Source organism: Entelurus aequoreus, linkage group LG24 (genome assembly GCF_033978785.1).
Source record: "Entelurus aequoreus isolate RoL-2023_Sb linkage group LG24, RoL_Eaeq_v1.1, whole genome shotgun sequence".
In the NCBI taxonomy this organism is placed as follows: Eukaryota; Metazoa; Chordata; class Actinopteri; order Syngnathiformes; family Syngnathidae; genus Entelurus; species Entelurus aequoreus.
This window is the reverse complement of record NC_084754.1, coordinates 26,797,152-26,810,556: the sequence shown is the minus strand read 5'-3', so window position 1 is coordinate 26,810,556 and position 13,405 is coordinate 26,797,152. Positions and strand designations below refer to the sequence as shown.

Sequence of the window (13,405 nt, the reverse complement as noted above, 5' to 3'; positions counted from 1 at the left end):
ATATTTTATAGCTTGAATATACAGAGGATGACCTACAGGTTTTAGAAGCTGAGTGATAAGCAGATCCAACTATACTGAAACACTAAGCAACATGTAGCAGTAGTTGTAAGAGCTACCGTATTTTTTCGGACTATAAGTCGCTCCGGAGTATAAGTCGCACCGGCCGAAAATGCATAATAACGAAGGAAAAAAACATATATACCGTATTTTTCGGACTATAAGTCGCTCCGGAGTATAAGTCGCACCGGCCGAAAATGCATAATAACGAAGGAAAAAAACATATATACCGTTTTTTTCGGAGTATAAGTCGCTCCGGAGTATAAGTCGCACCGGCTGAAAATGCATAATAAAGAAGGAAAAAAACATATATAAGTCGCACTGGTGTGGTGAAATTTGTCCTCTGCTTTTGACCCATCCCCTTGTTCACCCCCTGGGAGGTGAGGAGAGCAGTGGGCAGCAGCGGTGACCGCGCCCGAGAATAATTTGTGTTGATTTAATTCCAACCCTTGATGCTGAATGCCAAGCAGGGAGGTAATGGGTCCCATTTTTATAGTCTTAGGTATGACTCGGGGTTTGAACTCACAACCTACCGATCTCAGGGCGGACACTCTAACTCTAACCACTCTAACCACTAGGCCACTGAGTAGAATAATGTTGGCGGTTTTTGGATGTTTTTAAAGAGCTTTATGGCTTCATTGTTAGCCACCTCGTACTTGCCGTTTATTATAAATTAGATTGCATAAAAAAGAAAAACATGTGTTCTTGTCTTCCATAGGGGTTGAGCATGATAGGCAAAATTCCCAAAAAAGGGCAGTTCCCCTTTAAAATCAGGGACTTATTTCCTGAGTTTGTAAACAATTACAAAAACAAAAATATTTTGTTATAATAAAAAATATTAATCGAATCACTGTAGTATTGACCATACACTGATACTTTACTTGGTACGATTATTGTCAATATTTGTATCGATCCATCACTGCTGTTTATATTCAAAAGCTCTAGCTTAGCGATTGGCTTGGTTTATTGTATCCTCTTACAATGTGTGACGCGTGCTTAGCTAGTCCTTGTCCTTTAGTCATACTTCTAAAAAACAGTTTAGTTGCCGCAGTAAAAGGGCGAGGATTGCTGACTTCGAAACGGCTTTGAACTGTGGAGGGATGTTAGCTGCTAGCTTGCTAGCGAGGACGCCGTTGTTCTCTTGTCACTGTCAAATTTGTGAGACACAGATTGAATGTGTCATCAACGTGCATTATCCGGATATAACTATAGTATTAAAAGCTCAATCGTCTGCTCAATTTATATCAAATATTGTCTATATTGTGCAACCCTAGTTTGGCTGTTACTTCACAATCATGCCTGACAAATGGCAAACGTGTTTTCTTTAAGACAAGCACGAAATATGGTTATGGTTCTGGTTTGAGTTTATTTAGAACATGCATACAAGTACAACATGAATCACGATACATCACAATTTCCAGTTTTCCTTTTCAACATGTTCGAAAAGGAGTAGGAAGAAGCAAAGCTTAGTTAATCCTACCCTTTTTAAATCATATAGCAATTGCTAACACTTTTATTCGCTTCCTGTTCTCAATTTATTCACAATATACTCTGTAAATAATAAAATTAAAATACAATAAAATAAATAAATAATGAATAGTGAAGTAGGTTGTATTTCTTATAATGAGATGAATATGATTATCAATAAGTTCTAAATATTTATCATGGTTCTTCTTCTTGGTATTTTGTAAACACTTAAAGTTTGAACAGTTTCTTAAACTGCATCATACTAGTACATTGTTTGGTTAACTCTTTACTTAATCCCTTCCATAATTTAATTCCACATACAGATATACTAAAGGTTTTAAGTGTTGTAACGAGCATATGTTACATTTTTCTCTGAGGTTATATTTCTCTTTTGTTGAGAAGAATTGTTGTACGTTCTTGGGTAGCAAGCAGGACATTGTCGGCTGTGTGCATAATTTTAGCGGTTTGCAAATTCACTATATAATTGAATTTCAATATGTTCGATTCAATAAATAAGGGATTTAAATGTTCTTTATATCCAACATTATGTATTATTTTAACTGATCTTTTTTATAACACGGTTATTGAATGAGGCGTACTTTTGTAGTTATTTTCCCAATATTTCTACACGATAACTCAGATATGGTAACACTAGCGAGCAGTAAAGAATATGACATGTTTTATGATATGTTTATGTGGGCAGATAAAATACTGTTCCAAAATATAAGGAAGCACAGTACTTTATTTTTGACAAAATAATAATACAATCTAGTCATCATTTTTGAAAGGTTAGGTTCAAGTCCAAAATAAGCATAAACCCACATAAGAAGTGTCCAAATCCCACGTTGCCATTTAATAGCAGTGGTATTGTGACCCTGGCAAATTATTTTTAATTGTTTTTAAAATCTTCCTGGGGATCATTAATACACCTCCAACCACCAATATTCCAGCCATCACTGGTTCATATTTATCCTGATGAAGGGAAATACTAGACGTACAGTGTGTTTGTTGGTAAGAACAAAAGGTAACTATGCTGGTTTCCGTGTCTAATATTGACAGGAACACAAGACAAAAGGAAACAGCCATGTTTGAAGACATCCATTTGGTATCACATTCACAATATCAGACAGCTCACTGGAAAAAAAAAAGCAAAGCAAACCGTGTTTTCATAACCTTTCCAAATATTATCAATATGATATAGACACCAGCGGAGGGTTGTTTAGTTATGTTCGCTATGTTGCTGGAGTAAACTGTTTATTGTTGGAATTCTATTACCTTATAGACCTTCTGATTTTGTTTTAGGCGTCTATGGTCAATCATTCATGAAAGTTGGGACAAATTATGGCATTGTTAACTTCCCACTGAACTTTGGACAATCTAATGTACTATATTCTAAATTGAGTGAATCTTGGTATCAAGGTAGATGAGATACACATTCCCACAGACTCCAGGGAGTAAAAACACAGATTTGGAGAAAAGCAAGGTGAACAACCTTACAACCATTTACCCCCACTTAAGTAAACACAAACCGTCACTGTCCACTTATGCTACCAGTTGGATACTACATTTTGTTCTTTCATGAAGATGATTTAAAACTCAAAAGCAGTTTTTGTACCTTATCCAGGTCTACAATGCTGCAACAATTGTGTGGATCCTCTTCTTTCTCCTTTATTTCAGCTGTAATTTCTGCTTTCTCTTCCATCTGCTGGTTGGCTTTTCTTCTGTCTCTCAGAGTCTAAAAAAAGGAGACAAGAAAAAAAGATTAACATTTCCTTTTAAGTGAAAAGTAGCCGTGTAAGATTACAACAGGTACAGTAAATCGCTCGGGGCACAGAAAAGGGATTGCCGGAAAGCTAAACAGAGAAACTCAAAGATCTAAGTTTATGACATTTACAAAAAATAGTTATGTGTTCAACAACACTTTGTGTAGAACAAGGGGTATATTAGTTTTCTGAAATCATCACAAACTGTAGCAACAACATGTGTGTCCTGTTTGCTACAGTTATAATAACAAACCCTCAAGTTTAATTTCCCTTCAAACTATGTTCAACATATAAATGCAAGCTTGCAAAAATGTTTCATGATCAAGTTCAAGGCATTAAAATGCAATAATTCACAGAAAAACAAAAGGTACTCTTCAGCCAGCATTGCACTCCTGTAAAACAGTCCAATAGATCATCTGCAGTCTAAGTCCATCAACATGCTGCTTTGATGAGTTACCCACTAGATTTATAAAGTCTATGCTAAACAGTTTGTTACCATAATTCACTCATCATTCCTGTTTGGCACTTCCTGTTTCCTGTTCGGAGTTTGTATGAGTCGGACTATTTTCAACTTAAAACTGTCGAATTTAACGATCACTTTGTGCAAAACCAGAACATCCTTTATGTACTGTAGATCGGGTCAAGGGCTTCACTGTGTCACTGTGCCGTAACATTTTGCAATTCGTGTCAGTCAATGCTATGAACTAGCACATCAAAGCCAGCTAACGTTAGCAGCCTGAGATACAGAGGTGTGGATTTCTTCTGCTACTGGATGCTTCGGTGTATAAACTATCAGAATGTCTCCACCGAGTTCAAGGAGATGAAGCTAACACTACACTCCCTGTGCAGAGATGTGACTGCGTTCAGAGCACAGAAGGAGCAGCTTCTGGGGCTACTGGAGGAGGTGAAACAGCTAGGCCTCCAGAATGTGGAAAAAGACCGGCGCATTGTGGACCTAGAGCGGCGAGTGGAAGAGCTGGAGCAAAACTCCCGCATGAATGATGTGGTCAACACATCATTCATCATTCAAAACGCGCATGCAGTGGCCACGGATAGCAGGGGGCCCAGCGACCCAGGGACACAGTCGGTGGAGTAGCAGGTGGCTTCCTATCTCCAGAGCAGGGGGATAGAGATGGACCTGGAGCACATCAAGGCATGTCACCCACTGCCCACAAAGAACCAGAGACAAACCAGCCGTCATCATGAGGTTTAAGAATCGGAAAAAGAAAATGGCACTACTGAAACAAGGATGCAAACTGAAAGGTACAAATGTTTTCATGAATGAACACTTGACAAAGGAAAATGCTGACATAGCAAGGATTGCACGGCAACTTAAAAAGCAAAGCAAGATTCAACAAACCTGGGTAACTAACTATAAGATCTTCATCAAACTAAATGGGACGCCGGAGGAAGGAAAAGTCTTGGTGGTGAAGAAAATAGAAGATCTTGATAAGTATTGACATTGATACATTGGTATCAATGCAGCTTTGTGACTTTTACATCATCTCAATGCTATCTACAACAAGAACACAGACCACACCAAGTATTGATATGGACATGTAACAGAAGATCCTACAAAATCAACAAAAGAACTGGAAATGTGTGAGTATCAAGAGCATGGCACGCAAAGACTAATATTGAGATAGACACTGATAATAATTTGCTCTCTGCGATTGTTAAAAACTGTAATTATTTTACCCATGAACAATATGAAAGCAGTGTAAAATCAGAACATAGTCTGTCAATTATACATTTCAATAGTCGAAACATGTGCACTAACTTTGAGGCTATCAAGATTTACTTGAAAAAATTTGCTTATCCATTTAGCATAATAGCAATTACTGAAACCTGGTTCAACAATGATAAAGGTATTTCAACTTAAAACTGTCGAGTTTAACGATCACTTTGTGCAAAACCAGATATACAAACAGAATAAATAACATAGGGGGGGTGGGGGGGGTTTGCTATGTACATTCATAAATCTGTTCAATTTTAAGTTTTAACAAATATGACCAGAGCAGACGATGGATTATTTGAATGTTTAACAGTGGACATTTTAAATGATAAGAAAACAAATATCTTCATGAGTTGTGTATACCGGGCACCTGGTTCAACCATAGAAACTTTCAATAAGTGGATGGATACTGTTTTCCTCTGTGAACCATAAAAACGTATTTATCTGTGATGATTTTAACATTGTTTTGTTAAATCTAACCAAGCAAAAAACGTTGATGACTTCATTGACACAATGTACAAAGTCCAACCATAACAAAACCAAGCAGAATAATGACACATAGTGCCACACTCATTGACATTTTTACTAACATTATGGGAATTCAAATCACCAGTGGCCTATTTATAAGTGATATCACTTTATAAGTGATATCACTGACCATTCACCTGTTTTTACTTTGTATGACTGTAATCTCAAAAAAACCAAAGACACTATGGCAAAAATCTCTAAACGAATAACAACTGAGGAAGAAATCTGTGCCCTAAACAATAGTTTAGCGGTTCAGGATTGGACTTCAGTTTACAGAGAACCAAATGTGGACAGTACTTATTGTAATTTTTTAGACATCTTCACTTCCCTGCATAATAAACACTGCCCTGTGAAATAATATTTCATAAAAGGAAAACATTAAAAAAAGCCCTTGGATCACAAAAGGGATAAATAAAGCCTGTAAAAAGAAAAACGATCTCTACAAACTGTTCATCAAAGTAAAAACAAAAGAAGTCGAACAACGATATAAGAAGTACAAAAATAAATTAACTGATATTATAAGAACAAGCAAACGGTTACATTATTTAGAAAAAAACTATATGAAAACAAAAACAATATAAAAGGAACTTGGGATGTTTTGAATAGTCTAATCAAACAAGGATATTCAAAGTTGACATATCCTGATTACTTTATTGATGAAGTTGGTAAATATTATAATATGAGTAATGTAGTGAATAAGTTCAATAGTTTTTTGTTTTTTTATAAATGTTGGTCCTAAGTTGGCTGTTAATATGCCAGACAATGGACTTACTAAATCAACTATTAAACAGAATTATGTGTCATTCTTCCTCTCCAATGAGCAGGAAGTGACAAACATTTTGCGGACGTGTAAAAGTAAGTGACTGCCATGATATCAACATGATATTGGTTCAAAAAGTTGTACTGAATATTGTAAAACCCTTAACTTATTCTGTATATGTAACCTGTCATTCCAGACTCGCCGCGCCGCTTTCCAAGTAAAATGAAAATCGCTAAGGTAACTCCACTCTTCAAAAGTGACAGCAAACACGCTTTTACCAATTACAGACCAATTTCTCTTTTGCCTCAGTTCTCAAAATTTTTGAGAAACTATTTAATTCTCGACTTGAAACATTTCTTGAGAAACATCATATAATCAATGAGGGCCAGTATGGTTTTAGGTCCAAAAGAACAACCTCAATGGCGATAACTGAAGCTATTGAAGAAATTACAAATGCACTGGAGCATAAAAAGTATGCAGTTGGTATCTTTATTGTTTTTTAAAAAAAACCTTTGATACCATTAATGATCAATTCTACAAGATAAGATGGAAAGCTATGGAATAAGGGGGCTGGCTGGAGACTGGTTAAGAAGTTTTTTAACATTGAGGGTACAGTTTGTAAAAATGGGTCAATATTTATCAGATACTTTTAGCATTGCATGTGGTGTCCCCCAAGGGTCCGTGTTGGGGCCAAAACTGTTTAATGTGTATATTATTGATATGTTTAATACATCCAACGTACTGAAATGTATACTATTTGCATACGACATAAATATGTTCTAAAGTAGTGATTATATTGAGCTTATAAATACAGTAAACACAGAATTAAAAGTAATACAAAAATGAATGAACACAAATAAATTATCCTTGAATATAAATTAAACTAAGATAGTGATGTTTGGTAATCGCAACATAACGTCTGAACAAAAAATAAGTATTGATGGTACCCAAATTGAAATTGTAAACGAGAATACATTTTTGGGAGTAATAATCGATAGTAAGCTATCATGGAAACCCCATGTCAGACACATTCAAACAAAAATCTCCAAAAGCCTCTCAATTATAAACAAAGCAAAACTATATCTTAATTCAAATGCACTCAGTACTTTATAATGCACCTTGGTACTCACATACCTTACATATTGTGTTGAAATGTGGGGGAATACTTACCATAACACAACTAATCCTCTGATCATATTACAGAAAAGAGCAGTGCGGCTCATTCACAGCATTGTTTTTTTTAGAACACACTCATAATCTGTTTATGCAATTAAAGTTGCTCAAATGTGATGATCTTGTTGAATTTAATACATCAATAATCTTATATAAAGCATTTAACAAATGATTGCCGCCTAACCTACAACGTTTTTTTATAACAAGGGTGCAGGATCATAACTTGAGAGGTTTTGGATATTTTTTCATTGCCGAGAGCTCAAACCACTCGTAAACGTTTTTGTGTGTCTGTATGCGGAATAAAACTCTGGAACAAACTGGCTTTCAACACAAGCAATGCTAAACTATTAATCGATTTAAACTTGTCAGGCTTGTCCCTGACAGTTTGGTTAAGTTTTAGTTTTTCCTCTGTGTTTGTTTTATTTCCTGTCAGCACTCTTATTTTGGTTCAGTTTCCTGTTTGTCTCTCTGAGTGCTGTCCCCTCAGCTGTGGCTGATTGGCACCTGGCCACACCTGGTGTCAATCAGCCAGCTGCTATTTAAACCTGCCTTCTCCTCCAGTCAGTGCTGGATTATTGTCGTTCCGACCTGTCGTGTCGATATCAGTGTAGCTGTATGCGGTAAGCTATATTTTGTAGCTGTTTGTAGTTTACTGTCTTTTTGTTCCTAGTCCCTGTTTGCTGGATCCCTGTTCACTGTTTCCAGTTTGTCCATTCCTAGTTCCTGGTTTGTGTCTTTTCTTTATTTTTTATATTTTGGACATTAAATCATGTTTTCTCGCACAATGCCTGCCGCCTTCTCTGCATCTTGGGGTTCGTCACCAACACACCCTGACAAAACTGTTATACAAACATTGGGTTTGGTTTAAATATAGAGATGAGGGTATTTAATTTGACTTGCTGTTGTACTCTGTCTCATAGTGTTAACATGTGCTCAATGTTTCCTTGCCATTATTGCTATGTTGTCTATTTCCATTGTTGGTATTTTGTCCCTTACCGTTATTGGTATTGTTCATTCTTCCTTCATTGTTGATACAAATTATTGTTACAGTGTAATAATTATTGTTACTTGTGGTAATGCCACCATGATACAATATTTGTATCATAATCCTTGAACAAAGTAACAGTGAAACTCAATGTATTAATCACTGAGTGGAGAACTGGGGGTGGGATTAAATAAACTATCTTCTTCTCACTCCCTTTCAGGCAAAACTGGATCATCATGCTTACATACTGTACATTACCTTTTGCATTATCCATCTGTCCATATTCTACCGCAAGTCCCTTTTTGGGGCCGGGGGTGCTGGAGCCTATCTCAGAAGCATTTGGGCGGTAGGCCGGGTACACCCTGGACAAGTCGCCACCTCACCGCAGGGCCAACACAGATAGACAGACAACATTCACACACTAGGGCCAATTTAATGTTGCCAATAAAACTATCCCCAGGTGCATGTCTTTGGAGGTGGGAAGAAGCCTGAGTACCCAGAGGGAACCCATGCAGTCACGGGGAGAACATGCAAACTCCATCGAACCCAGGACCTTCTTATTGTGAGGCACATGCGCTAACCCCTGGTCCACCGTGCTGCCCACCTCTTGCCTTATATCAATTATTATTATTATGTGTTGTTTACCTTGTGCTTTTTTGTGTCATTGCCTGAAATAAATTAATAAGTGAAAAAAATCTCGTTAACACCTCACTAGTCTTGATGTCCCAGTACTGAACAACTATCAGCCGATATCAAACCTGTCATTTAATTTTATTGTATATACTAATAGCTTTGTGACGTTTGTATAGCTGTGCTGTGCATATTTGCACTTTTTTATTAATTCATGATAATTTTTATGATAATTATTCATCCATAAATGTTCTACCGCTTGTCTCTATTATATTTAATTATTAATAATTATTAGTCTTTAATTATTTAATTTTTGTATCCCCTTTCTTGTAATTGTATGCATCTTTAAATCACTTTGAATTGCTTTGTGTACCAATGCTGCTCTAAAAAATAAATCTCTATATCATCCTCTTATGAGGTAAGTTACATTATATGTGTTTTAATACAGTAAATAGACAGTTATTTGTCTGTTCACGTTGCTTAACGATAACAAAGTTGAAAATACTGTACAACACATCAACATACTGTACGGCATACAGAATAATTTGTCATAGAAATGACATCTTTGGATCTCAAATTTCATGCCAAGATTGGCGGTCAATCATATATGTCGACATCAATAATTATAAACACGGTGGACTGGGACTTCAGTGGTTTGCAGACATGTTGTCGCCTTAGATGTGTTTCACCGTTTTGTAAATTTTTGGTGTTGCGCTCTAAGCAGCATGTACTGCAAAAACTTCCTACGCCTTTGATTGGTCTGGTATGCACAAACCATATACAGTACTATGCGACACTGTACATGTCACTGATCTACCAAAATCGCTAATCAAACATTGCTCCTTCCAAGCACACTTGGGTTAGGTTTCCATGTGAACCAAAAACAAAATAAAACTAAACAAGCATTACATCTTCTATTTGCTATCCAACATAAGTCATTCTAGTTCTACAAAACTGACAACTAGTCTAAACAAAAAGAGTCATAGCTGTTCATTAATGCCATGCTTGCTATAACATACACACGTTTTAACTTTGAATAAGCATTGTTGGGATTTAATTTTAGGCATAAAAATGTTCTATTAAATGATTTAGGATGTGTTTTACTGCTTCAAGGATTTCTTTAGGATTGCTATCCATTGCTACAGAGCACCATCGGAGTTCAGCAGTCTAACAGCTTCTGGAAAGAAGCTGTTCCTCAGTCTGGTGGTCCTACTCTGTATGCTCAGCAGCATCCTGCCTGAAGGAAGGGGATCAAAGAGATGGTGTTCAGGATGGGTGGGATCCTTGGCGATGCACAAAACCCTCTTTCTGTACAACATACAGCCAAAAAGCTTAGAGTGACCCATTGTTTAAGCTACATTCATGTTTCTTCAGTTGTCTTCTGCAACAACACTATATGACACTTAACAGAAACAGGAATTGTATGCAGCAGTAATTTCCTACAAATTAAATGATTGTAGGGCTGGGTATCACACAATATGTATCACAATGAGATACAGTATTGCGATATCGCAATATGGTGATATATTGTGACATATTGTGATATTTTGTAGGGGTGTCAAAAAATAGATTTTCAGATTAAACGTGATTCTTATTCATAACAATTCTTAATCGATTAAAAAAAATTAAAAAATCGACTTTTAAATGTATTTATTTATGGTTTTTTCCAAACTGTCCTGTCCAGTTAGTTAGGCTAATCATATTGTTGATATAAATGCCCATATTTGCTGTACAGATTCACTTTAGAAAAGAGAAGTGTTGGATCCTTTTTTTGTTTTTGTATTTGTATTTCCGCCAATCCATCCATTTTGACTTTATTAAATGTTTGGGAAGCATTTTATTAAACAAAACAAAAAAAATTGCTCAGAGCTGTTCATTCATTTTATGGAGGAATGTAGTTAATCATAGAACTGGCATCCAATGTTATTTTAAAAAGTATACATTTTGAATCAAGATTCATTTTGAATCTAGAATTGATTCAGAATCGAATCGTTACCCCCTAAAATCGAATTAAATCGAATCATGTGGTGCCCAAAGATTCACAGCCCTAATATTTTGTTTATCTATTTTAAAAAAAGGCAACTTCAAGTTTTATCTACATTCTTTAAACACTGTGTCAAAATCTGATGGGTAACAAGTATTTGTTGTTAACCAAACAGGCAGAAAGAGTTCAATTACTAGTTGTTGGCATCCAAGGTGTGCCTCATTTAATTTTCAGTTATTAGGAGATGCAAGGTGAAATACCCAACCTTGGGTGGCCTATTGTCATATCAACAAAGACAGCAATTACTGTGTAATTCAATTTGTCCTCTCAACACCAACAATTTCTCCTCAAATGCATTGTTAAAACAACTACCAAACTCTACAACAGCCCTCCTCTATCAAAAATATCCCTTTGAAATATTTCCTTTGAACCTTGACAGACTTTCATGTGTGCGGTGTTAGGTAAATTATTGACTAAAAGCATTACCGCAGTCCATTCCACCTAACCAAACAGATTTATGTATCAGAGCTCAAGACGGAACAATCAGTGAATAAACGTCTATGATACTTTTACAGCAAAAAACAAGGTCGATGACCAGGACCTGTGGGGTGGGAGTTAGGGGTCAGAAACCCCACTGGGTTGCAGTGTCGAAAGAGGAGATAGAAATAGTCATGAATGAAAGAGAAAACAAAGGAGCTAGTTAGAGGAGGGTGATGACGAGGCCTGGTACCATTACGACACTGACAACACAGTGGGCCACTAAGGGCAAAAGATATAAAGACAATGTAGGAATGAAAAGAATGCGGAAACATTTTACCGAACCACATTGGCCTATTGACTTGACACCTTACTTAAATGTAGGTGAAATGTTATAGTTTTTTGAGTAAATATTAAAAAAGTGATTTACGTATAAATGGTTTGAGGGGCCTTGTGATTGGCTGGTGACCAGTTGCCCAAAATCACCTGAGATGGGCTCCAAGTCATCCATTACTCTTATGTAGAAAAGTGGTTAAAAAAATGGATGGATGGCTTTAGTCATCTACAAGTTAATTTGTATATTGTATAGTAATCTTATTACATAATATAAATGTATTATTATATTTAATTATCAGTGATGTTGCCTGGTATGCGTCCATTCAGGACGCAGTAAACTCCCAATCCATGTGTCCCAGGGACGCACACAATTCTTTTTTCCATTAAATAAACGATACATTGTGAGCAACAACTCGTGTTTAAAATCCCAGTAACTAGCAAAAGAAACCTTGTTGTCAGCAGACCAGACAATCGCTGTTTCAGCGCTATGCATCTCTTACTGCAAACCTGACCATGACAAGTGACAAGCTCTGCCTCAGCTGCCTACCCTGACCGCACGTCCCTGATTTCATGCACTACAACATTTGCACTACTCACACTGAAACAGGCATCTATTGCAGTTGAGAATGTTTAGTTTGTGGTAAAATCGGCAATTTTATTGACAATGAATTATGGTACGACAGAAATTTTTCATTAGAATTTTAGTAATTCTACACAATACGTGAATTTTTCCCGGAAGTGAAAACCAGTGGTGGTCAACCACACAAAGATGGCTGCACGCAAACTATCTGAGTATGAGCGAGGCTTAAATCTTACTGCGAAAAGCAAATATGAGCAAAAAATCAAAGATTATGTCGGTCGCGTGAAGTGAATTATATTTATAGGGAAGTGAATTATATTTATATAGCGCTGTACATATTGAAACCCATTATCTACATTTTTAAGCCACATTTAAACCAGTGTGGGTGGCACTGGGAGCAGGTGGGTAAAGTGTCTTGCCCAAGGACACAACGGTAATGATAAGGATGGCGAACCTTGAACCCTCAAGTTGTGGCACCGCCGCTCGACCAACCGAGCAACGCCGTTCCCAGACACATCGAACAATTGGGCTCCAGATGCAATTCTACACGACAAAACAGATGAAAACTTGGACAAGTATGGAGGTCTACAACTACTTTGTGTGTGACGGGGTCAAGGAAATTGGTATCTAGACGATGCATTATAAATAGGCATAATTTTTGCTCGGGTAAGGTTGCATTTCATGATTTAACTTCGCGTCTAAGATGCCATGTTTGTTGCTGTTGCACGCGCCATTTTCGAATAGCGTGTTTTTCCCCGTATTTATCAAAATAAAACTATAGATGTCAACATGGTGTATCTGCTGAAATATTCTTTTATGATTGCTGCCTTTGGTAAAAGCTTAACTATTTTAGGTTTTCAAATCACTAGTAGCAAACATGTGTTTAAGAATTACAAATAATATTAAGATAATTTTTAAGTGAGAAATAAT

The 13,405-nt window shown here is 36.6% G+C and overlaps 1 protein-coding gene across 1 annotated transcript in view; it reads right to left on the bottom strand.

Annotated features, from left to right (window-relative positions):
- fa2h (fatty acid 2-hydroxylase) overlaps positions 1-13,405 on the bottom strand; it is a 73,626-nt gene that overhangs the window by 9,874 nt on the left and 50,347 nt on the right. Inside the window, exon 2 of the mRNA XM_062035458.1 lies at positions 3,140-3,259. Within this exon, the coding sequence (XP_061891442.1) occupies positions 3,140-3,259 (120 nt within the window). The remainder of the gene's footprint in view (positions 1-3,139; positions 3,260-13,405) is intronic.